Here is a 27,136-nt window from a genome sequence, read left to right on the forward strand (position 1 = left end):
GAGTATCAGTGGTGGTGGGGCAGAAGTACAACCCTTGTGTGTAATTGGGCTGATTGGCTTCTGCCTTTTAAAGGCACCAGCCACTTGCTATAGTGGTAAACAAGAGAACATAGCATGGGTGTACATTTACTGGAGTAGTGTACTGGCGAGGTGACAACCTGGAGCATCACAATAACACACATCCCAGATACTGGAGTAGTGTACTGGCGAGGTGACAACCTGGAGCATCACCATAACACACATCCCAGATACTGGAGTAGTGTACTGGCGAGGTGACAACCTGGAGCATCACAATAACACACATCCCAGATACTGGAGTAGTGTACTGGCGAGGTGACAACCTGGAGCATCACCATAACACACATCCCAGATACTGGAGTAGTGTACTGGCGAGGTGACAACCTGGAGCATCACAATAACACACATCCCAGATAAAATGACAGCTGCAGCCATTATGCAAAGACACCTGTGATACGAGAAGAACTGCAGAGACAGTGCTGTTTGGATAGAATTCTACATTCAGTGCCAATTTAAAAAATAAACTCTTATGACACTCTCTATGTGTCTTGAAACTGCAGATGGTAGACGGATGGATGTTCATTTCAGCATATAAACGATTGAGCTGAAAAATGAGTCACCAATTCATCATGCAATTACTGTAGATCTGCCATGAGGTTGGGGCTCAGCTACTGCCTAGAATGAAATCACCAAAGACGACCATGTTATTTTTATTCTAGACCCAATCTAGACCTCAGATGGTATCTGGCACATATGGAAGTGGGAGTGTGGATGCTACAGTAACAGTAGGTGCTGGAGCTGGCATGTAAAGATCTTAATTTAATAAAATCTAAAATGTAACTGGCAGCCAGTGAAATCCAGAAGTGATGTGTTCAAATCTCTCTCACCAGGAGTAAAGGGCATAGAAATAGTCTGAACGAGAGGAGACAAGGGCATAAATACAAAGGATCCCAGCATAGATTTTTCTCAGATGCAGGAAAGAAGTAAATCTGAACTACTGTAAAAAAAAAAAACATCTGTATTTAAGTCCATAAATTTGTCATGGACTATAGTATCGTATTGAAATGTATATTCTCACCCGTCAGCATTCTACAGGCCTCCATTTCATTTATTTCTTTTGATTTGCATAGATGACATAGTTCCAAAAAAGACAGTTTGAATCTATCCCAATCAGAAACTGTGGATTGATGGCGAGGTACGTGTAAAACTACATGAACTTTGCTGGCTTCAGATCTGGCGGGGTCTACGCACACCGCCCCAGCGCCCCTAAACATCGCTATCAGGAGAGCGAAGAAGGCTTTCACGGCAAAGCAAAAAACAGAAATGAAGTGAACCCGTCAGCCTCCATTCCCAACGAATTGAACATATACTACGGCCAGTTCCTCTCAGACAGCCGGGGCCATCAGCAACAAAGGACAACCAGTGGCAGGACCAGCAGAGGAGACCAGCACTTTAACCATCTCTGAGGACGATGTGCGCACAGCCTTCAAATGAGTTTTGCTGACATCTTCAACATCTCCCTCTCCCAGGCTATGGTCCCTGTAGGCTTCAAAATGTCTACCATTGTGCCCATCCCAAAAAAGGTCAAAGTGACATGCCTGAATGCCTGGAGACCCATCGCTCTCATCAGCAAATGCTTTGAGAATCTGGAGAAAGAATACATCTGCTCCACGCTACCTGCCTCGCTGGACCCATGGCAGTTTCCATACCATCAAAACAGATCCACCGATTATGCTATTGTCATGGCTCTCCCCACCGTCCTCTTGCACATGACAAGAAGGACAAATATGTGCTGTGCATGGACTACAGCTCAGATGACGTCATTTCATGGTAGACACATACAATACCACAGGGTGTTGATGTTTGCATGTGAGAGAATTAGGAGAGATACACTCAAGCAAGTTTAAAACCTGTTTTGTTATATTTGAGGACTTTGGTCGAAATTGTGTGCATCCATTTGGTCCACATTTGCAATATTTGAAAATGGGGGGGGGGGGGGGGGGTTAATGGAAACATCACCTCTCAAACAAAATGGTTAATGGAAAGGCAAGTAGCTGAGCAGTGTCATGTGATGGTTGTTTCACCATGCTAACTGACGCAGATATGACGACACAAAGGCCTACACGGCCTACACCATTGAATGGGTGTCTTTGAAAGCGTTTGGCAGGATGGCTCGCTCTGTGCAACACATACGTCAAATCAATTTTCATACAAGGGCAACAGGGATAATAGCCCTGTCCCGAGGCTGCCATTTTCTCTCTCTCTCATGCAATACTCCATAAGGAGTTCTCTTACAGACTGTGCATAGTTCATATCATATGCAAGTTCTGCATAGTTGATTGCTGCTTCTTCCCTTGAATGAATACGGATGTGGTGGGTATCAAAGGGTAATGGTTAGTTCACCAAAGTCATGGGTTCCCTTCCCACGTGCCATGATGAAACCCTAAAACAGAACTGCTTCAGAGGAGAGTTCTAAGTATGTTGACATTGGAGGAAAAGGAGAGGAGCTGGCCTCCTGTGAACCGAGGTATTCATGCCATCACAACCCGATGATCTGTCAGATGAGTGCTCCTCTTTCCTTCCTTCAGAAACACATGGGTATTTTATTTTTTTCCAATGGAAATATCCTTAAAAAATGGGGTCATAATCGGGGACTAGACTCTTTGACATTCAATGTTCTTTTTCCACAAATGAGTCTTGAAAAATGGGGCTCGTCTTACAATCAGAGTCGTCTTATATTTGGGACAATACGATATATATTTGTGCATGATGGTTTTATATATATATAAAATCATCATGCACAAATCAAGATAAGATAAACATATCTAAGTGATATGTGCTGTGCATGGGCTACAGCTCAAATGATGTAATTTTGAATGCCAGATGGAGACAGGAGCTTAAATCAGTGTTTCAATAGGAAGAGTGACTGAAGTGACATCTGCATTTTGATCTATGGGAAAGATATCAGTCAAAGGGATATACAGCTAACATTAGACAACTGTGATGCTCAAGCATTAGTGCAATATGTAAGGAAAAACAGGAGAGCAGCTCTACCTCAGGTGACAGAGAATGTCAATACATAATCAAACTGTGTCAGCAAGAACAAACTGTGGAACACAACTTAGTGATGTTATAATGGATTTTATTTTTATTTATAATGCACTTTACATTCCTTAGAATCTCAAAGTGCTACAGTAGGCATAATATATGAAACAATAGGTAAACGCAGAAAAAAAGAACATTACATGGTTAAAAGCAGAAAAAAACAAAAAAAACAACAGTTAATGAACACAAGGTCAGGGAATAAAATCAGTGGGTTTGGGGGAAGGCCTTATTAAAAAGGTAGGTCTTTAATCCTCTCTTGAAGCAGTCGATTGACTGTGGCACTCTCAAGTGTGGGGGGAGAGCATTCCACAGTTCAGGGGCAACTGTGCAGAAGGCCCTGTCACCCATGGTGCACAGGTTGGCCGTGACGGGGTTGAGGCAGTATGTGTTTGATGAGCGGAGGGTGCGGGTCGAGGGTTTCAGGGAGACTAATTCTTTGAGGTAGAGGGGGGCGTTTCCGTGGACGCATTGGTGGGTGAGCAGGGATATTTTGTATTGTGTTCGGAACGTGACGGGGAGCCAGTGAAGTGAGCGGAGGATGGGTGTGATGTGTTCTCGTTTGCGCACTCTCATCAGGATCCTAGCAGCGCTGTTTTGGATGTATTGGAGCCTTTGAAGGCTCTTGCTAGGGATCCCGATGAGAAGTGCATTACAGTAGTCCAGCCTGGAGGAGACGAAGGCGTGGACGAGTCTCTCTGAGTCAGCTAGCGTGAGTGTTGGTCGGAGTTTTGAGATGTTTCTGAGGTGGAAAAAAGACGTTTTGCAGATATGTCTGATGTGGGGCTCGAAGTTGAGGTGAGGGTCCATTTTTACTCCCAGGTTGGTGACAACCGGTGAGAGGGGGAGGTCCTGTCCAGAGAAGGTGATGGTGGTTATGGGGGAGTTTTGGATCTGGTGTGGTGTGCCTATTTGGATGACTTCAGTTTTGGAGCTGTTTAACTGCAGAAAGTTATAGTAGGGTTGCAGGGCATAAACCCTTCATTACAAAGACAAATGTTCAGTGGTGCAAACACCATAGGGCATCTCTGTAGTGTACACCACTGCCTATGGCATAGGCAGTGGTGTACAGTACAGAGATGTGGAAAAAATGTAATATGGCTAGATGAGTCAGCCTTCAGTATTCTCTACAAGTGCATGTGTGGCGGCGTACACCAAGAGAATGGTGCAAGGCAGACCTGAATGCTTGACACCTTCCGTGAGGGCTCAGGCATCTGGTGGCTCTGTTATTCTGTCGGGGAGCATTTTCCCGACAAGGTTTTGGTCCACTACTAGAGGGAAGGGTTAATTGCGAGGTCGCAGTTCACTATGAAAAGCTGCATTTCCAGTCAGTCAGACTGACTGACGGGAGATGCAGCTTTTCATTCCATATGTTGATCTGACCTCATTCCATGTTGATCTGACCTCATCAAACCCCTAGATCTCCATATATGGAGCGTGTCTTGACAGGATCATCACCAAGATAATACTGCTTCAGAGGAGAGTTCTAAGTATGTTGACATTGGAGGAAAAGGAGAGGAGCTGGCCTCCTGTGAACCGAGGTATTCATGCCATCACAACCCGATGATCTGTCAGATGAGTGCTCCTCTTTCCTTCCTTCAGAAACACAGGGGTATTTTATTTTTTTCCAATGGAAATATCCTTAAAAAAATGGGGTCATAATCGGGGACTAGACTCTTTGACATTCAATGTTCTTTTTACACAAATGAGTGGGCTCGTCTTACAATCAGAGTCGTCTTTTATTTGGGACAATACGATATATTGCATATATATATGTATGCATATATATGCATGATGATTTTATATATATATAAAATCATCATGCACAAATCAAGATAAGATAAACATATCTAAGTGATATGTGCTGTGCATGGATGTTATAGTAGGGTTGCAGTGCATAAACCCTTCATTACAAAGACAAATGTTCAGTGGTGCAAACACCATAGGGCATCTCTGTAGTGTACACCACTGCCTATGGCATAGGCAGTGGTGTACAGTACAGAGATGTGGAAAAAATGTAATATGGCTAGATGAGTCACCCTTCAGTATTCTCTACAAGTGCATGTGTGGCGGCGTACACCAAGAGAATGGTGCAAGGCAGACCTGAATGCTTGACACCTTCCGTGAGGGCTCAGGCATCTGGTGGCTCTGTTATTCTGTCGGGGAGCATTTTTCTGACAAGGTTTTGGTCCACTACTAGAGGGAAGGGTTAATTGCGAGGTCGCAGTTCACTATGAAAAGCTGCATCTCCCGTCAGTCAGTCTGTCACGCCTCGTGACAGACTGACTAACGGGAGATGCAGCTTTTCATTCCATATGTTGATCTGACCTAATCAAACCCCTAGATCTCCATATATGGAGCGTGTCTTGACAGGATCATCACCAAAATAATATCATCCCGGTTAGATTATTGCAATGCCCTCTACACTGGGATTAGCCAGTCATCCCTGTCCCGTCTCCAACTGGTGCAAAATGCGGCAGCCAGACTCCTGACTGGCACCAGGAGGAGAGATCACATCACCCCTGTCCTGGCCTCTCTCCAATGGCTGCCGGTCCGGTATAGAATACATTTCAAAACGCTCCTTTCTGTATACAAAGCCCTAAACGGGCTGGCTCCCTCCTACATCACCGACCTCCTTAAGTCCAGACTCAAAACATTTTTATATTCACAAGCCTTTGACTGGTGCAAAATGCGGCAGCCAGACTCCTGACTGGCACCAGGAGGAGAGATCACATCACCCCTGTCCTGGCCTCTCTCCAATGGCTGCCGGTCCGGTATAGAATACATTTCAAAACGCTCCTTTCTGTATACAAAGCCCTAAACGGGCTGGCTCCCTCCTACATCACCGACCTCCTTAAGTCCAGACTCAAAACATTTTTATATTCACAAGCCTTTGATTCCCCCTGATGCTCCTTAATCCTATGAAACACCTTTATCCAGTTGAACACCTATCAGAGATTTTGGGCCAACGGGTTTTCAACCAGTGGTCCTGGGACCACCAGTGGTCCTTGAGGAGGTTCCAGGTGGTCCCCAAGAGTCGCTAACCAAATGGACAGTTATTAGATCTTTAACTCTTGATAGCATAAAATGAAACCAAATGGAACAAATTAAAGCATTGTAAACACCTGCATCAGTTAATTTTGTTTACACAATTAGAGAATGTAGAATAATTTTGATAAACGTTTGCCTGTTATCTCCCCGTTATCATTTACCAGATCAATACAACATGGAAGTTTTGGTTCTGAGAGTAAATCTCATCAAATGGAGGTCCGTGGTTCAAATGCCGAATAGATAATGGGCCTTGATATGAAATCTTGAACAAGGTTGAAAGCCACTGTTAGAGCACCGCTCTGCACTACAATCTATATGTTAGAGCACCGCTCTGCACTACAATCTATATGTTAGAGCACCGCTCTGCACTACAATCTATATTGTGGAATATTGTGTTAGAATGGTGTTCCATTCTTCATGTAGAGTTCCAGAGACTTGTAGCATCTATTCCAAGGTGCACTGAACCCGTTCTGGTGTTTCTAGTGGTCGTCAAACAACTCGATAAGACACGTTATGCTCTCCCTCTCTGTTCAGCATTCACACAGCCACCTCACACAGCTCACGCTCCCACTGTGCTTTGAGGTTATGACTTTTTAGTGGTTTATACGAGTAGCGACACACACAAAAACCGGGACCCACTGAACCATGTGAAAATGTCATGGCGTCATGAGACTTGGAATAAGGTTAGAGGGGATTATCTATGTGCTTTAGGGGCAGGAGCGATAGTGAGGTTTCTGATCTTCAAGAATAAAGGGAAGAGAAAGCAGGCGTTGAAGAAAGCCACAGCCCTGCTTCACGCTACATTTGTGCTCCATTGTAAACCTGTCACTTCCGTTTACTTCAAGTGATCTTTACTTGAAGATCAGACCATTTAGTGCTTTCATATTTATATAATAATGGATACAATTCAATGCTGATGGCAAGACGTAGCTCCATTTCCTCCATAAATAAATAGCAGTATTTTTCACAAGATTATAATCATGTCACAAACATAAATCACAAACACTTTTCTCTTCAGTTATTAAAGTCAGCATACGTGTGACCAGCTATGAATACAAATGATGAAGCAGAATCATAAACCTACCAGTTCCTCTGCTCTGGATTGTATTTATGGAGGAAATGGGAGTTATATCTAGCAGCCGTCATTTAATTGTACCCCATATAAATGCCACTGAAGGGTCTGGTATACAACACCATGCTGTTTGCTGTAGGGGATATGATGTCAAGTCCTGTACATCAAAGGCTCCTCATGGGTATATCTGGAGGGCAGATCATTTTATGATAGCCTCTAAGAATCAAGTTAGGCAGGAGCAGGGCTTGTGAGACTGCACTGAACTATTGCAATATCATCCTGTTAGTAGGAAGGAGAATGTCCCTGGGTTTATGAAGTCAAATCTCAAGAATTCTGAACACCTTTTCTGGGGGTTTCTAAGGCTCAATTATAGTTTGTCGGACGTACAATGGTGTCTCCAGCTGAGATCCTGAGAATAGCTTATCTACAAGCTACACGTGTTGGATCTGCTGTTTGACACAGTACAGCAACATTCACCACACTGACCCCTGTGGACACAATCTGGAACTTGATTTGAGTGTTTTCTTGGAAAGCCAATTAAAAACCATTTGGATTTAAGAGCCCAGGGGGAACTGTACAGCCCTAATATTGTTTTGTCGTGGTTGTAGCTCTTTTAACAACCACAGTACAAAGTGTGGATCTAAATAGCTCCAGGCATAAATATATTCTGGGCTTTCCTGAACTGCTGAATTAATATGAATTATTAAAATCATAATTTAATCGTTTAAAAATAAAACCCAAAATAGAAAATTAAAGTAGACCTTTATGGGAGTGCCCCATAAAGTCCACTGTAACTATAAAATGGCCTGGGGCCCGTTTCACGAAACTTGGATTAACTAATCCAGGATTTAAGCCAAAACCAGGCTCGTTAAATCCTGGTCTGTACAGCCTGGTTTATTCCATTCCACTAAAGCCAAGCGAGGCTTAGAATGGGTGGATTTATCGAGCCAGGATCATAAAGCCTGGCTGAATGCAGAGCCTGGCTTTTCCTCTCTAGACCCATTTGGTGGAACACAGATTTACAGATCCTTCTTCTTTGTGGGGTATTATGGCAGTTGGCATCCTTAATAGTTGCATTACTGCCCCCTTCTGTATATCTCAGTATCTTTACTAATCTATTCCAGACTTACTGATACAAGGACTTGCTTCTAAAATAAATACTGCTGCTGTAATTAAAGAGAGAAAACACTCTCAATAGTGGATAGACTGAATGATTAACTACCCCAAATATATAGTCTACATTTTACCAGTACTCTTAACTTAAAACTTCATAATGAAATCGTCATAATAAATGTAATATAATTATTAATATTGTAAGCATAATGATATTGTAGCATTGTGATATTTGGCCATAACTCCCTCCTCTGAGGGAGCTACCTTTGGGGAAGGGGGTTGTTGCCCAGACAGGGGCCAGACTGGTGAACTGTGGGTCATGGGTTCAATAGTGGGTGAAATGTTACAATGGTAATATGTTGTAAAACAATGAGTAATGGTAATATATAGTAATGTTTTCACCTTTACAAAAAATATATATATATATTTTTTTATAATATAATATAATATTTTTTCTTTACCACTTGCACCACAGCAAACCTATTCTGGGGGAACATTCACCAAAAGCAGCTGATCTACAAGCTCACAAACTGTCATGATGAGGTTGTCCTTTTGCAGACCGAATAAAACAAGGCAACATAAACCCATAATAAGTGTGGCAAAAGTCATTGGTTTGTGATCAGATTGACTGCTTAATGAACAGTAAAGACATCAGGATTAGGTTAAACCTGGCTGTTAGCCTGGTCCGGAGCAGGCTAAGTCCAAAGCATTAGTTTCCATGGTAACTAATGTAGCATCACTTTCATGAAACCGAATCAAGCCTCAACATATCCAGGTTAACTGGTGAAATTAATCTGGCAAGATTAACCAGCTTTCATGAAACCGGTTAATCGCTGATCCAGGATATATTAAGCCAGGATATCTGTTAAATCCCGGTTTAATCTCTAATCCCAGTTTTGTGGAACGGGCCCCTGGTAAATCATAATAACATACATTACATACACGCATTACATCTAATGAGACAATTTGTTGCTAGATTTTATTTTCTTGCTTATGGGATAAAACAAGTTAATGTATCAGATACTAATATTTGTCTCCCTCTAAAGGCTGACTCTAGGTTGACAATTTTCCTGTTACAAAGCATCTTCTACCAGGTATAGTTTATTTACTAAAATATTGTCTATATATACATTGATGAATCCACTTGTTGACCGGCTGTCGGCATTGAGCAAGTGTTTTATAGGGGTTTATATGTGATCATACCATTAACATCCTATATCTATAAGGCAAAAATGACAAATTTTCATTATGTGGCGTGTCAAACTAGGGGGTTTTCATGATTCTGAATCCATTCCAAGCATTAGTTTTCCACAATAATCACTCCTTGGGCTAAAAACGGCCATAGCCATCATCACAAATGTGATAAGGTCAGCACAAATGTGATAGGTCAGCACATTTTGGTTATGGCTTTTTATATCCCGTTTTTGTGCAAAACCAATGCTTGGAATGAATTCAGAATCATGAAAACCCCCTAGTTTTACATGCCATATGCTACAATGCTACATAAAGCATAATGATATTTTGAAAATATACCAAATGTCCCGCTTTAAACAAAAGAAGCCTGTTGGCTGCCGGACTAATCCATCCATGGCATAATTACAAGTGGTCCATAGGAAAACATTTTAGTTAAATGTACCACGTTAATACTCCATCAAATATAAGATGTATGTAGTAATAGTGTGGGGGGGAAAAAGCTTAAAATGATATATTGACTGGGGCTTGATCTACTCTGCACTGTGACACAACTGTTCGCTTGAAGTTCAGATCATTTCTGACACCAGTGTTCAACTACAACAACAAGTATAAATCTGGATCATTAATGTTAAATATTAATTTATATAGGTATTGGATGGAGCCCGCACACCACAGGTACAAGAAAGACGTTCTTTATTGAAAATTCTGACAACGTTTCGATCTATTTGATCTTCATCAGGTCACATGACCTGATGAAGATCAAATAGATCGAAAGACGTTCTTTATTGAAAATTCTGACGTTTCGATCTATTTGATCTTCATCAGGTCACATGACCTGATGAAGATCAAATAGATCGAAACGTTGTCAGAATTTTCAATAAAGAACGTCTTTCTTATACCTGTGGTGTGCGGGCTCCATCCAATACCTACTGAAGTTTCTTTAGCCCAGCACCCAGCCTGTCGATGTGTGTATTCTACGTCCGCTCTAAATATTAATTTATAAACAATAGAACCAGCACAGAAGCCTACGCCCATGCTCCGGACAGGGCCCGAATTAGCCAATTAATTGATCATTGTGTTGTGCTGGTCACAGGCCAGCTCCATATATGGAGATCTCTGACCTCATCAAACCCTGTACACTCAAGACACGCTCCATATATGGCCAGTACAGAATTCATTCCATATGTTGATTGGACCTCATCAAGGGTACAGGCTTTAGTTTAGTACACTTGCAAATGAACCAATTTGGTACAACACATGGATGTCCATATGTGAAGATCACAACACTGACCTCATCAAACCCTGGACAGTGTGACACACAACAGCGTGCACAGGCAGCAGTCAGATTAAGCACGAGATGCACACCTAGCTGCGGATAACGCATGCCACAGATGTGCACAACAGGACGAGACGCCGGATATTAATTACATGTGCTGTCATGATAAAAATGTATGTTCATTGCCAATTCATGTCAGAAAAGTTGCCCAACCCTGGCATATACTCATGTCATCATAGAACTCCATATATGGCCCAAAAAGGCATACAAGGACACAGATAATTCTACAAATGTCTGCATAAATAAATCATTGCATAACTGGGTGTGTCATGCATTTCCAACTTGTATCATTAACGAGTACACCGTGCCCAACGGGCACTGTTCTAGTCTACTTAAAAAACAATATATGAAAACAATCATTTCCCCCTTTTTTCATAAATCCTTTATTTTAATATATGAAAGGAGCATATCGTTTAACACAATATACAGTGTAACAGACCATGTTCCACAATTATTATACAAATCTTTTGTTTCTTGACAATGGCTACCCTTTGGAATAGGCAGGACTAAGTTAAAATAATGCATGGTCAGTATGATCAAAGTTTCATACATTCTCCGGCAAGCCAGGGTCAACCAAGAAAGAACACAAAACAGGGAACAAAAAACTACTATTGGCTAATTTAAAAAGAGGAATGCTTAGTGGGTCTCCTGTGAAAGAAAAGAGTGCGTAAAGAATCACATCCGTATCCTTTTAATTGGAAACAAAGCTGCAGGAGTTGCAAGTCAGCAAGAGCAAATCCCCGTCGCAGGATACTAAAGGCTTTCACACAACAGAAAGAACAGGGAAACATAAAGAGAGAATTACGGGTGGTGCTTTGATCAACGAGTGATGTGAAATGACACCTGGAAACTGTGCTGATAGCCACTGTACAGAAAAGAGTCCATTATTACGCAGATTATCTGTGGATTACAGATCTGATGTGAAGCGATGTCCGCACACCGTGAGGTAGACGCGGTGATGTTCTACACTGCCGCAAAGCCATGTGGGAAATGTAAACACAAACATCTTAACCTACTTAAAAAATAATAATAAAACGACTAAACCTTCCACAGCCTGAACAGAAAAAAGCATTTTTTTTACACCATAGATAGATTACCATGACGTTAAACAGCCTTTAATTGTATGAGGAAGGGGGGAAAAAGGAAATCTGAAAAATAAATTGAGCCTGTCAAGACTGACAATTTACACATCATTAAAATCACCGCTGTATTTGAAATAGATTATCAAGACCTGTTTGGGTAGATAGTGGGGATGTATGCTACTTTGTAAAACCATTTGTGTGAAAATGTCAACCATATAGAGGAATATCAACAGTTTTGTTTTCAATTATTAAAAAAAAAACACAGTAAAATTAAAATGCATGTATACAAAGTCACTGGTAGGCCTTCCAGAGGAGATAAAGCGGTGACAAAACAGAACACACGATGGAATGCTCATGTACACAAACACGATTATGAAGAAAAACTAAATCTTAAAAGAAAGCCATAATATAAAACCATAATAATTTTCTCTAAGACATAATTCTCTTTAATTCACATTCCTTAATTTCACATCTGTTGTGCATTGTGCTGCAAAAGTGTGGATGAATAGGTCCACTCAGATAAAGACTGCAATATTCACGGTTTGCATAAGGCTTCTCCTCAGGTAATACCTGATTCCCCAACAGGGAGAGGAGAGAAATAAAACCAGGCATTTCACGTTGCAAGGCCATTCGTATGACAGGACGAAACATCATTAGCAACTGAATCCCTCACCCATTTCAGTAACAAAACAAGATCCACTAGAGGTGGTAAAACAAACATCAGATTCTAAGTAACTCAATCTGAATATGAAATACTCTGCCAGCTACTGACAGAAGCAGAATTGCATGGTCACTATCTAGTTTAGGCGACATGGACAAAATCAAATATCACAATATGTTTTTAACAAATACCTCGATATCGATATAGTAACAATAATGGTATTGTGACCAAAATATAAAATAGGGATTTATAGGGAATAGGGAATGATAGGAATTGAAAACAGCAGATCTAAATCCCAGACGATATCTAGTCTTATGTCACAACATCGATATATCAACATATTGTCCATGACATTGCTGCAGGGTGACCACGGGAACCCTGCAGCTCTCTACAAGGCAGACAGCCACGGCTTTCCACCAGCCGGATCCATAAAATCACCACGAGGATTTCATTGTGCACAACGGAACAACGATCCCCGCGAGCACAAACGGAGCTTTGTTTCCTCCTGAGTGAGGAAACTCTGCCAGCTATAAGTGCTTACCAAAATGAAACACTTCTTCGAAGAATCACTGAAGCAAACGGGCGCAAACGAGCTGCCACATGAAAACCGGAGGAAAACACAATGAGGAATTTTACATGATCATCTGATAAAATCAGAGGGAAAGATCAGGGTGATCATAGCACCGCTGTGTCCATACCGGTGCATACCACTGTAACCATGGCAACCTTATTTTAGTCATTATAGATGAAACTTTTCCTAAATGTTTGAAAAATAGCAAGAAATACCAGATCTACAAGCTCACAACGCATCGTGACGTGTTGTGAGCACAATGAAGTATATGGCTTAAGTGTTTAACAGCTGCTTCACATGGCCACTTGTGTGCAACAATGTACAAGAGTTTTGTGTGTTTATGCCCTGAGGGGAACATTCCTGTCTGTCAGGTGGGGAGAAGCTGGGCCGAATTTAAGAAATAACACAGCTCTCTGGCAAAGCTTGGAAATGGGACAATTTCATAGATGCTATTTTGGAGTCAGACCAGACTTTTTCCCCACTCTGCCAACCACAATGATTCTTTTCAGTGAGGACCATTTTTAAGTCAACAAGCCATAGATTGGTTTTGGATAGAGATAATGGATTTGGATGGAGATATATATACATATATACATATATACATACATACATACATACATACATACATACATACATACATACATATATATGTAAAGAGAGCTATGCAGAATTCCATTCACTTTCCTCTAAAGCCGGCTTTGGGAGGGCAGACTGTTCTCGTCTCAACCCTCTCCCTGTTTAAACCCACCAGAGCTGCAGTGGAAAGACGGCCTGACAAGGAGGACAGATCAGGAAGATCCAGAGAGATGATACCGAAAGTAGTACAGAAATATCCACGGGATTTCACACAAGCCCGACTCTCAGACACACTGCTGGAGCAGGGCTCTCGTGTGCCTGCACGGTTCACTAGCTTGTAATGCTACCAGTCTTTCACTTAATATCACAATTCAAAATGTGACATTTCTGTTAGTGTTTCATTTCTCTCCTATGCGGCAGAAAGAGGTGCGTGTTTACAGTATTTGTATGGTTGAATAAATCTCACACAAGTACTACGTTACTCTGTGAATCGCGCATACAAGATACTAATACTAATACAATCTTAAAAATACAATAAAAACGTAGTGGTTAAATGCAGAACATAACATACAAAACGATTGCGCTGAACCAGTCACCCACACGCAGTCCAATAGTGTCTATGTTCTACGAGTGATTCAATTCCTAATAGAAAAAGGGAGAAGTGCCACAGTTCTTCCCCTGATTTAAAAGCAGATGACCGTCTTAGGATATGGCAGCTGTTCCTGACAATGAAAAAATAAGGGTAAAAAGTGTAAACCTTGTGCGGACAAACATTGAAACCCAAGCCCACCCACATTAGTGAAAGATATCTATATGGCAATATTTGTCATAAACCATAACTGGTAATGCTTTGTTAACCATCTTACTGAACGGATGCAGCATGTGATATACTGTCATGTAACGAGATTTATATTAATATAACAAATGTCACAACATACATAGAGCAGTCTGGTTTTGATCAGACAATACGTAAAGGAGGATACTATGACATTTTTTACGTGCTTTGTTATTAGACTTAATCAGGCACTTGTCACATAGCGGGGATCAGCATTAGCACACAAATTGACCAAGAAATGGCTCGTTAGCGTTCTTAGAATCCCAAACAGAAACCAAATTGTAACAGACAGCTGAAATGTGGTCAATTAGCTTGTGGCTAGCTGCCACCTTTTAGTTTCCAGTAGGATCACTAATGAAGCTAACGAACCATATATTGGATCACTGTGTGTCAATGGAGTGACCTGTGACCAGAGAAATGAAATAACAGCCAAACTGAAAATGTCACTGTATCTCTGGGGAGAGAGGGGGTAATCTAACGACTGGCTTATTCTCTTCCATAAACAGTGGACACAATGAAAGCATAAAACCATAATTGCCAACACAAATCAAGTAAAAACAAAAAAGGCCCCGATCAAGCAATCCCACGTGCTTCAGGGACGCTCAGAGATAAACAACATGAAACCTCCCTTTCCCTGTACAGTGTAGACCTATTATATTAACCAGGCCATCCCATAATGATACACTACAATAGCCTTCAGCAAAACCACACCATAAGGGAAACAGGGCATAATATTTTTTTTCCATCAGTCTACCTAAATTGAACACGGAGAAGAAAAAAAATAGAATATATATATATATATAGATTTCAGCCTGCAGTATAAAACAGGCAGTTCAGTAACATGCATTGTTGGTAGAGCCTGAGGTCCACATTGACACCGGCTCACACATGACATCAGGATCAGGGTACAGAAATTCCAAGTCAAGAATAGAAAAACAATAAACACTCAAAATTAATGGCACTTTCATAAAAATAAATCTTTGAGTTGGAATTTCAGTTAGTTGCCTGAACCGTGTAGAAGTCGCCCACTCGTCCAGCCAGTGTGTCCAGGTCTTTCAGTGGTCATGAAAGGTTATGATGAGGAAAATGACACCGGATGCGTCCGTGCGCCACTGTCCCTGACAGCCACTCAATTCTCCCCAGCGGGGCAGCAGGGACAAGTGGGAGGAAGGGAGAACGAATGAACAAACTAAACCTTTGAAAGGCATTTTCGGGATGTGCGGTTACTTCCCAAGTTGAGCACTGGAGGCTGTGTGACATTGCAAAGTGTGACCGTTAGTCGAGTTAATCCCCCCAACACACCCCCACCCCATTTGTGTTTTTGTGTTTACACGTGGCTCTATCTGTTTCTTTTTTCTCACTTGACAGGAGTCCTCAAGCAGCGGCGTCCCAGAAATGTGCCCAGCTGAAGAACCGAATCAAAGAAAAGTACAAAGAGTCTGACTTTGAAGCCGGTTTAAGGAGACGGCCACAGGGGATCCCGAGTGTGTCAAGAGTAAATCACCAGACTCAATCCCCTGGCTCGATAGTAAACAAACAAGGGTGTGTGTTGACTGTCTGAGTAGGAATGTTTTACCTGCGATTGTCAACCGGAAGGTAAACTGTGCGTGTTTTGGATGTGTATTTTTCCTGTGTGCATAATATTACATCTAAGTATATTTATCTCTGTGTGTGTATGCGTGTTGCCCCGCTCAACGTGGAAGTAGACAGTTGTCGTCAGCAGTGTGCTGGGCTGTCTGGGGAGCATCTCACCTCTTCTCTGGGGCCTTGGCTGTCTGGGGAGCATCTCACGTCTTCTCTGGGGCCTTGCGTCACCAGTTGGCTTTGACTGCTTTGACGTCGCTCACCAGGTTCTGGGCCAGGCAGATCCCAAATATCTACACATGAACACAGCCAGGAAGGAAATGAGATCACACCAACACACCTGACTGCTTAACAGGGGGGAACTAGAGGTGAACAGGTCTGTAATGACCTGATGGTTGGGAGTGCTTGATGTGGAGCGTTTTCACCAGCAGATGGCGGCACTGACCCAAAATCACAAAGCACTGCCGCAGTGTTGCTTTTAGATAAACATTTTGTTGCAAGAGGCAGCTGACTGCATGGAGATAAAATACTTCTTACCTGTAAAAGTGCAACACCGACAAAGATTCCAGCCACAACTATCAAGTTGTCCTGAAGCCACTTCTCAAACTGCCCAACGCAGCCCTTGGTATAGATATAATTCGCCTGGTCCAACTCCTATTCATAAAACATATAAAATAAATGTAAATGTTACAAAAAAGAAATCACACCCGTGTGAACTGAGTGGTGCAAACCCCCCCCCCCCCCCCCCCCCTCGCTCTCTCATTAGCAGGCAACAATGCAGCACTATCTCTCTCTCTCTGTTTCTGGCACAACAGCACCACTTTTGGTACTCATTGGTACTGGTGCTTATAGTCACACAAACACACAAACATGAACACACGGGTGAACACACGGTTGAACACGGACAAAGCTGTTCCTTGGAGTGGTTGCACCACTCAAAAAAGTGTGTAAATTAAAACAAACAAAAAATAACCTAAAACATAAATAAGTGGTTCTGAGACGGGTATTTGGACTTTGCATAATGAGTCAAGACAAACATATGAGCATTTGGCCTATATATATATATATATATATATATATATAAGAAAGGCTATATCTGTGCTGACATCATCACATTTGTGATTACGGCTATGGCCGTTTTAGCCTAAGGAGTGTATTTTGTGCAAAACTAATGCTTGGAATGGATTCAGCATCATGAAAACCCCCTAGTTTGACATGTCACATGCTACATAAAGCATGATGAAATTTAGATTTTTTTCCCCTTATAGGTTGTTAATTGGTATGGTCAGATATTATGCCAATTATGAAAATTGCTCAACATGTGCAAGTTAGCATCCGGCAGTTTCTACATGCTGGGGACGCATACTAAACATTTCTAACATAAAACGTTGGTGTACTCAACATTTCCGGGTTCACATTCTGGCTACTAGACTCAAATTCTATTAGTTCAGTGTTAACCACTCATTATTTTATACTTTGTCAGATGATGCCGTCGTGTGGCCAATCTACAAGCTCCTATTTTGGCTACTTTTTAAAGACTTTTTTTAAGAAAAGAAGAACATTATTGAAGATGTCGACCTATAACGGCATGCCTAAAGAATTGCCTTTTACCAAGACAAATGACCACATTTTCACACGACCGCACTACTGAGCAGTCACTGCTTTTTGCATTTGCAAGATGGAACACATCAAAGCACTTGTTTTGAAGGTGTGGTACAATATGCTGAGAAGATGGACAGCAGATCGCTGACTACAGCAATGAGTTGTCATAAAGTCAGGAAGTGCTTCCTGACTTACAGTACAGATGGCCGTTTTGTGTTGGGACATTAAGCCAATGACGTATGAGCTCCATTCATTCACGGATGACAACAGAAAAGGTGTAATTTAGAACCTACATTGACACAGAGGTGGGGGGGGGGGGGGGGGGGGGGGCGTTTCCCACAATGCTCTCTTTGTTACTCCTGTGGAGACAACTCCACCAAGAAACTCTTTGTTCCCCATTTTCCTTCTTGCAAAAACCTGGAAAATGCCCCTCGAACCATTTGCATTGGAAAAGGCAATCCCTGGGCGGCCAATGAAACGTCAGGGAGCCGTTTGTTGTCGTGACCATGACCCCACCCCCCTGGAGCCATTTCAGCCGCCCTGTCTTTGTTGTTTTTTGTCATCCTCCCTCTGTCTCTGCCCTGTTCCTCTTTCCCACCATAGACACGCCGTTAACGACACAGCTGTGGGAGGTGCTGCCCTACAGTATGGATAGTGATTCTTCTGCTGTACTAGAAGTCACTTTCTATTGAACGTTTCTGTAGCTTAGTTTTGTTGCATTTCATAAACTGAGATGTAAATTACTTACATTAAATAGTAGGCTACCATAATGGCTGATATGCCATACCAGTGCTTTAGGAAGCATTCAGCTACCACCACCATAGGCAGCGCTCTATTTCACTTGGAAAACAAGACCGTTTCCGGTTCCCAAAAAACAGTTAGCGAGAATCGACTATAGCTAATGTAATCATCGTCTACTTAAGAGTCTTCAGAAGCATTAATATTTTAACTGCGTGGTAAAGGCGACATATTTTGAATATTATAACCACACCTGACCTGGCGGTCAATTAGAGTAATACTACTCCATAGACACATACGAAACAGAAAAAGTACAAAAATCACAGTACTCCATCTTTAAAGGCGCATTCAGTGATTTGGGTGATTTGGAAAACCACCCAGTCCGCCCCGGTAACAAAATGTGCACATGCACGCTCTACAGTGGGGGGAAGTGCAACAGGCCAACAGCATGTGCACCAAGGCTCGATCATGATTGGAGGAAGGCCCCTCTCATCCTGATTGGATGAAGGCTTTGCCACCCGCCACCAAAACTGAAACTAGGGGGTTTTTTTTACCCCAGGGGCTCACTGGGGACAGGGAGGAAGTCCTTATATGGTCAGCACACTCTATAGTAGGGAGGATTATCCAAAAAAAAGAAAAAATAAGTGGTATTTGAATGAAGTGAAATCACTGAATATACCTTTAAGAGAAAGGAATATCAATATACCGTCTGTGACATATAGGCCTACCGTTACCGTCAGTGCTTCAAATTAGGCCATGAGATAAATTGTATTCTATAATATACAGTACCGCACAGCCAGCCCTACGATGTGGGAGCGTAGCGTGACGCGTTGATCGATGCCACTGGCCTTCGCGGGGCTCACAGAAAAAGAGCATGCGTAGGAAATGGACCGAGGCGGTTGGCAGGTGGCTCACTGTGTTGTAGCGCGCCTAGCAACAGCACTCCTGCTGACTGCAGTGCAGTGAGTTGTTACCACCACACCCACACATACACACAGGAGGACTGGCATAAGCCACTGAGCCGCCAATTACAGAGCATAGATAGGCTGGTCTCGGAGGCTATAACTGGAGCCTAATTATGCCTGTTAGAACGCCAATCTGTCATTAAGGCAAGGAACAGTATGCCGGCAAATTAACCCTATACTCTACCTTCCCTCATCCTGTGTTTGTTGGTCGGATGTCATTAGAATATATACATGAATCTCAGCTACATGTGAATGCCCTCATTGCCCTGTCATAAGATTTCAAAGTCCCAATGTGTATGTCTATGCTGAAGGATCAGTTAAATGTTATCACAGTTTAAGTACTTTCAACCTGGCGTCCCTATTTTGGGCATGTCATTTTAGGCAGAAATGATGAAAAAAACAAAATAAAAACCTTCCAAAATAGCAATAAAGTATCTACAAGCTCACAGCGCATCGCATTGACAACAGGGATTAAGTGGTTAACCCCCCCTACGAAAAGGAATCTACCATAAGTACAGACCTTTTCAGATAACAAGTGAACGTGGTCTGGACTGGCACCACCACTCCTAAACAGATGATGAAATCCTTTCCTATTGGGAAAGTTTGCTGAGTGAATACTCTCTGGCATGCCTCCACTTAGCAGCTCTGCATCATGTTGTTCAGGGCAGAGAACCGCATGTTATACTACTTACTGTCTGTCTCCATGAACAGTGTGCAGTCTGTGCACCATTGTCTGAGCTACAGTTCTTGGACAACCATCACAACCAGAGAGGTACATTTGACAGCATAAAAAATAATGAGCTCTAAATGTTGAGATTATGGGACTTAAATTATATAGCTTGTTAAAGGGAAACGTACATTTTTTAAACCTGAATCCTATATCCTCTATACAATAGCAGAAAATATATATACTCCCCAATGCGTTTGGTTTATTAAGAGAAAAACACAGCCAGCCTGTATACAACTATATCTTTTTTGCACAGCTTCAGAAGGAGAGCGATCTCTCGAGACAGTACGCATTGTGAAATGTTACAGTTTGTCAGAATCTCATATCTTCCTCACAGTAGAATGCTAGGACTGAAGTTGAACATTGGTGAAGTTTTGGAAAGGCTTTAAATAAGTTCCTCCTGAAAGTAAATGGTATAACAAGCTAACTATGTTATCTGTCAGAACGTAACTTTTCATTTTGATGTGCCAATGATTTTTTTTATATTTTTGGTTGATACACAAGATCAACAGATAGAAGAAAAACTTGCCTTCTATGCATGTAAAGCAATACTAGAAATACTAACCCCTTGAAGTCGAACATCATATCCACACTGTGTGTTGATGACGTCCTCCTGTAATAAACAGCATATAGCACACATTAACATGAGGAAACAATGAAGACTTTTTTACTAGTTCACTTGCTGACTGTGTTATGATCATGGAGGAATTCTCCATACCAGAGGTATGTCACTTATGTGATCTGAGCTATTTTTTATTGCAACCAATCACTAGACTTTGCGAGTTCTAGGGGTACAGTTACCAGTAATCAAAACAATCAATTTAATCAATTATAAAAAATGAATGACTTTTTAGATTAGCTATTTAGATTAGCTATTTTTCCACACCACACCGTTGAATTACGAAGTGTAGAATTGTGTTTAATCAGACCAGATCAATTGTAAAAGATTCTTACGGCGGGGTCTTTAACGCAGCAGGAGAAGGGCACGCCACATCGCTCTCTGCTGGGGTTCAGCTCAGTGCAGTTGAAGTAAATGTTCATGTTCCAGTCGTTGGGACCGTGAGCTCCACAGCATGACCACTGTGTGCCAGGGAGGACAGAACAAAGTAACAACATCATTATTCACTGGGATATTTTCAAACTATTATGAAGGGAAATATCACAATTTTGCTCAAATGCTTGATTGATGGCTGTTCGGGGCTGTTGAATGTCTATCACATAGCCTGGAGGGAACAGTCACACAGTGGTGACTGACGACATGTAATTAGGACCAGGATTCATCTCACTTGCTGCCCAATGCAATAGAATTGATCAATGACTTATTCATTCACAAATAAGATTTATTTACTTTATTGTTCCATTTTCATGGACATTATTGTTGCTTGCCAACAACAGAACAAGATACATCACTAAAACTAGGTTGAGAATGAGATGAGAAGCCTGCTCTGTTGTGCAGAAGCGTCCCTATGTTTTGGCAAGTCGTTATAGGCAAATATTCTCAAAAATAGCAACACAGTAGTAGAAGAAAATGGTAAAATATGCCATCGGGGCTGGCATCAGCATACCAAAACACAAAGAGCCATAATATCAGTGCTGATCCAGCTGCATGAACGTTCTCTGTTGAACTAATGTGCACATCTTGCTGCGCTGTCCTAAGGCGCATATCGTACTTTGACAATGAACAGAACGCTCTGGTGAGTTGTATGGTTTGGCATAAATCATAAGGAGATAACAGCACTCAACTTGTGTCTAAACGTTGATATATTCATTCTGTGTTGCACTATAATAATAAGGAGGAAGCTGGAGAGAGTTTCAGAAAGAGAGACAGGATTCCCACACATTTTTCCAATTAATTTTCAAAACCTTTCAGCAATATTTTACACAATTTCCATGACTTTTGGAGAGCATATTTTGGATCTGAACCGAAATCTGGACGTGCAGGTCCATCGGTTTGAATTGGAGAGCTTGGTTCAGGTTTTCGTGGGACATCATTGTGTAACCAGCCTGGCTGATCACAACAAGCAATTTTAAGTAGATTGCAATACCAAATGTGGTCACTATTCGGCATACTGTAGCTATGTGCCCACACCACATCAGCCGATAGCAGGTTGTATGATGCGGCAGTGGATTGGTTGAGCATCAGTGAAGTCGTCTTGAAGGTGCTTGTCGAAGCGCTAAGTCTAAACTCTAATGCTATCTAGTCTTACACCATGTGTGAAATATGTGCAGAAACAGGCAGCCTGTTCAGCAGCCTTGAACATGGTCAAGCATGAAAGCCTTGCCTTCATGCTTTTTTCCTTTGGCGTGGCTGAGCAGAGCTACTTGTTGCCAGTAACATAAGTTTTGGTGCATAGGTAGACTGCATCCCATAGGTAGACTGCATCCCACGAGTCTCTGCAGCTCTCCAGCCAATTATTATACAGTATGTTGTGGTCGAAAGCCATACATTATTAAACACACAGTGACACCTCCCAGGTGCACACGCGTACGTGTGCGTGTGCGTGTGTGTTTTTCCAGGGATTTTCATCCTCAGTGATTACGCAAATAATTTGTGTAGACACAACTTAAGAGCAATCACATTACTGATATCCATTTGTGTCAATATTGGCTGATGAACTCGTTTGCATGTAAACACACTCACAGACGATATTGCTGTGTAAACAAAAATGTATATGCATGCAGACTGGAGGTTTCTTTGGGCTGCAGGGCGTTTTCAGTTCAACTGTGGTCCTGGTAATCAAAGCAGCTTGGATATTTTGTTATTTTTGAGGGGCGTTAGCCCATCCAATGCATGCTTTTGAAATGACATCATATGGCAGCCAAGTCTATGGACTTTTGTTTGTTGGCCAATATAAATACATCTTGTGACTTTTTCATTGTATACAACAATTATACAACAACACACTGCATTAATGTCTCGTAATGTGGCAGTGAATCTGAAAACATGTGGCAGCCACAATGTGCACTCTAAACTGCGAACTAAACTGCGAGAATATTTTTTAAAGATTAAAAACTATATTTGCCCCCCAAAAAGCATTATTTTCCTATTAACTGCAGTCCATTATCAGTTATCACAGCGTTTAAGCTGCTAAGGCCAATGAATGCGGTCTTTGTTTGTTGATCTGGAGCTCAGGTCAGCTTAAGCATGTATGCTGTGCTACAGATCGTGTACCATTAATGATCCGACAGGATTACACGAGTGTTACATCACACCAGAGCGATTAACACATGAGATCCAATTATCTAAATCATCTCATTCAAATAATTGCATAACTATTCAAATCCACTACAATGCCATTCATCATGGGATGTACTCAGCAATGGGGTGTCTAGTTGATTGTCATAACAGAGAGTCGCTTAAGAGACATAAACAAGACCACTTGACATGTGAGACAGAGACACTACTAGATGTAGTTTGTAGACTCACATATTCCTGGGCAAAGTCGATGAGGTTCTGCAGGTCGATGTCATCGCGGTAGGCCTTGACGTTGTTGTTGATGAAGAAGTTGAGCTGGTCTTTGATCCAGTCTTTGAAAACGAATGCCAGGATGCCAGCGGTTAACTCTAGGAAGAAGATCAATCCCAGGAACACGGAGAACTGTACACATCCAAGCATGTATGCACACACACATACGCACGCACGCACGCACGGCACGCACACAGGCACAAAGGAGAACATTCAGCCATTATTATTTTAGGATAGGATGGGATAACACTTTATTTTCCCCCAGGGGGGACATTCTGCAGCACAGAGTAAAAAGAGTAAAAGTAAGAACTAAGTGTAAGCAGACATAATAGCAATACATATTACATACATCAATACATTATTCTCACCCACAAACACATGCACACATACCGTGTATACACACACCAGTGTGCTTGTTCGTTTGCAAACAGTCCATTAATACGGGGGGGGGGGGGGGGGGGTGTATTTTTCTATATACTGTATATTTTGGGGGGAATAATGAGGATAAAGCAAATTTGTTCTTATTGCAATTTCCTTATGAAACTACAAACAACAAACAGGAAAATTACTTTGATATATTACCCCTCTGCATACAGTAGGTCTGGTTCCAAGGCACAGAACCTGGCTGGCTGAATGAGAGCGTGGCTGTGAGAGCGCCAGTCCCAGAGGTGCCTTCGCGCCTTGCCGTTTACAGTAAATGCGGGAGGAAAAAGAGGGGGCTAATGATAAATGCACCGGGTCATAAAGAACTTCCCGAGCCCAAAAGCCACATCAGCTTCCCACATCTACTCTGTTGCCGGGGCCTAATGGACCTGGACAGCAGCTAATAGGTGCTGGCGGACAACCAGGCTAGTTTGTCTCTCGTCAGTCACGTGACGTTACCACTGCACAACAAAGTCAACCTGATGTGTCATAGCTCCGGGGAGTGATATTTTCTTTATTTATCCATGGCTTGCCAACAGACCATGGTACAGATGGGGAAGATATGATTTGATGAAAGGGGAAATGCTGCGGTCCAGTATGACGGGTGGATCGGTGTTCTGATGACACCAGATGTGGTTTCTGTTAAACATTAGATGCAATGTCACAGTAACACCTGCTACACTGACAATTTTAGCTGTGGTTCGAATTCTCCATGTCGAGGTGTGTGAACGAGGTGCGAATTGGTTTAGCAACACTGTGTCCCAATTTTCGGGCATGTCATAATACAAACATGTTGGAAAAAGCTTCCATATAACGAAAATAGCTGATATATTTTCACAAGGCGATGCCATGTGAGCTTTAAGATTGTCTATTTTTGACAAATGTCACCATCGTATGATGAAGTATAAAATAGTTATAACAGAAGTATAGTAAATAAAAAATCACACCTGTGTGAACTGAGTGGTGCAACTACACATTTATTGTTATAGTTACTGTTGCTAACCATAGCAACCATGCTCGTTTTTTTGGTACGAACAAACACGGGTACACGGGTACAAAGCCAGTTGTTGGAGTGGTTTGCACCACTCAAAAATGTAAAAAAGAAAACTGGGTGTTGACTTACAAACTTCAGCAGGAAGGTGTTTTCTCGCAGTGCTCCTATACAGCCGGCAAAGCCCAGAATGAACATGACCGCTCCGACCACGATGAAGAGCCACACAGGGTCGAAGCCCCCAAGATCTGTGATGGTCGAAATGTTGGCCAGCACCCCCTGCAGGGAAGAGAACCAAGTTGGTTATAATTTGGATTTAGGAAGACAACAGCCCCCAAAAAAACTTTTTTAAAACCTTTTAGACTTAGTATCGTTATTAGGGACCAAGAAGTCACGTAGTGACTTTGGTCACTTATTGTTTTTGTGTTTATTTTTCTTCTTCTCCTCCTTCTCCTTCTTCCGCCAAAAATAGCTGTTCTGACTGAATGGTGCAGTCGGTTTTCGCGAAACACGGTAATCTGGTAGAGGGCCATGCCAAACGGTGAATATGCGAAGCCCAAGACGATTGGCCAAATGGTGGCGCTATAGCGCTCAATTGAAAATGCTAACTTTGAACGTGCATAGCTCATGAACCGTTTGACCGTTGGCAATGACACTTTGATACCCATATGCGTCTCCTCATGCTGAACAACTTTCGTGTTCTGACTTTTGACCTCTGACCTTTAGATCACCCGCCATTTTGAATTATATGATCAGTACTTCTTCTCATTCTGCCAAAAATAGCTGTTCTGACTGAACCGTGCAGTCGGTTTTCGCAAAACTTGTCAACATGATAGAGGACCATGCCAAACGGTGACTATGCGAAGCCCATCATGATTGGCCAAATGGTGGCGCTATAGCACTCAATTGATGCAAAACGTGCAAACTTTGAACGTGCATATCTCATGAACCGTTTGACCGTTGGCAATGACACTTTGATACACATATGTGTCTCCTCATGCCGAACAACTTTCGTGTTCTGACTTTTGACCTCTGACCTTTAGATCACCCGCCATTTTGAATTATATGGAAAAACAGTTCAAATGTAACTCCTCCCAGAATCTTTACTCAAAATGCACGAAAACTTCTACACGTGAACTTTGGACCTATACGGACAAATAATCGTAGCACATTTTTTCTAAGTGAAAAAATGAAGTTTTTATGAACCAATGAAAATTGCTGTTTTGTGAAACTTCTTCTGCACCTAATACCTATATGAATACTGAATGATGTTACTGTTTAGAATGAGTCAACTGACTGTGTCTGCATAGCTCAGTTGGTAGAGCTCTCGCCGTTGGACCACAAGGTTGTGTGTTCAAATCCGGGTAAAGACAACTCAAAGTGTATGCATTGTGTGCTGCAAGATTTGTGATGACTCAACTATAGAAATATTGAAGTAGATTACATTTGACCCATCAGGCACTAGGACATGGCATCACAATAATAGAGATACTAGTAACTGAAATAGTGTAATAAGTCTCATTTTGTAATAGTGTAATAAGTGTGTTTAGTGTAATAGTGTAATAGTAGTGTAATAGTGTAATAGTGTAATAAGTGTAATAAGTGTAATAGGAGTGTAATAGTGTAATAAGTGTAATAGTGTAATAAGTGCAATACCGTACTGTACCATACAGTGCTGTACCGTACTGTACCATATGGCACTGTACTGTACCATACTGTGCTGTCATGCCAAATAGCACTGAAAGCGTACAAAGAGTTTGTATACACACACACACACACACACACACACACACACACACACACACACACACACACACACACACACACACACACACACACACACACACACACACACACACACACACACACACACACACACACACACACACACACACACACACACACACACACACACACACACACAAACTGTGCGTGAAAACACACTGTAGTAATGGATAAAGACATGCCCAAAATGAGGACACACCTTCTTGTTACCAAATCACTGAATGGTTTTACTGTTTACAATATA

At 41.9% G+C, this 27,136-nt stretch overlaps 1 protein-coding gene across 2 annotated transcripts in view; it reads right to left on the reverse strand.

Moving 5' to 3' along the window:
• tspan17 (tetraspanin 17) overlaps positions 1-27,136 on the reverse strand; it is a 59,048-nt gene that overhangs the window by 19,184 nt on the left and 12,728 nt on the right. The window contains exons 3-8 of one of the 2 annotated variants that reach the window (XM_079511480.1): positions 25,240-25,386; positions 23,655-23,825; positions 21,182-21,307; positions 20,793-20,840; positions 16,733-16,849; positions 16,403-16,488 (exon numbers count right to left, since the gene is read on the reverse strand). In XM_079511480.1, coding sequence (XP_079367606.1) covers positions 16,423-16,488; positions 16,733-16,849; positions 20,793-20,840; positions 21,182-21,307; positions 23,655-23,825; positions 25,240-25,386 — 675 coding nt within the window. In that variant the 3' untranslated portion in view covers positions 16,403-16,422. Of the gene's footprint in view, positions 1-11,253; positions 16,489-16,732; positions 16,850-20,792; positions 20,841-21,181; positions 21,308-23,654; positions 23,826-25,239; positions 25,387-27,136 lie in introns of those variants that run through there. The other variant, XM_079511479.1, reaches the window with a different exon arrangement.

The sequence above is a fragment of the Electrona antarctica genome (genome assembly GCF_951216825.1).
Source record: "Electrona antarctica genome assembly, chromosome: 1".
Taxonomy (NCBI): domain Eukaryota; kingdom Metazoa; phylum Chordata; class Actinopteri; order Myctophiformes; family Myctophidae; genus Electrona; species Electrona antarctica.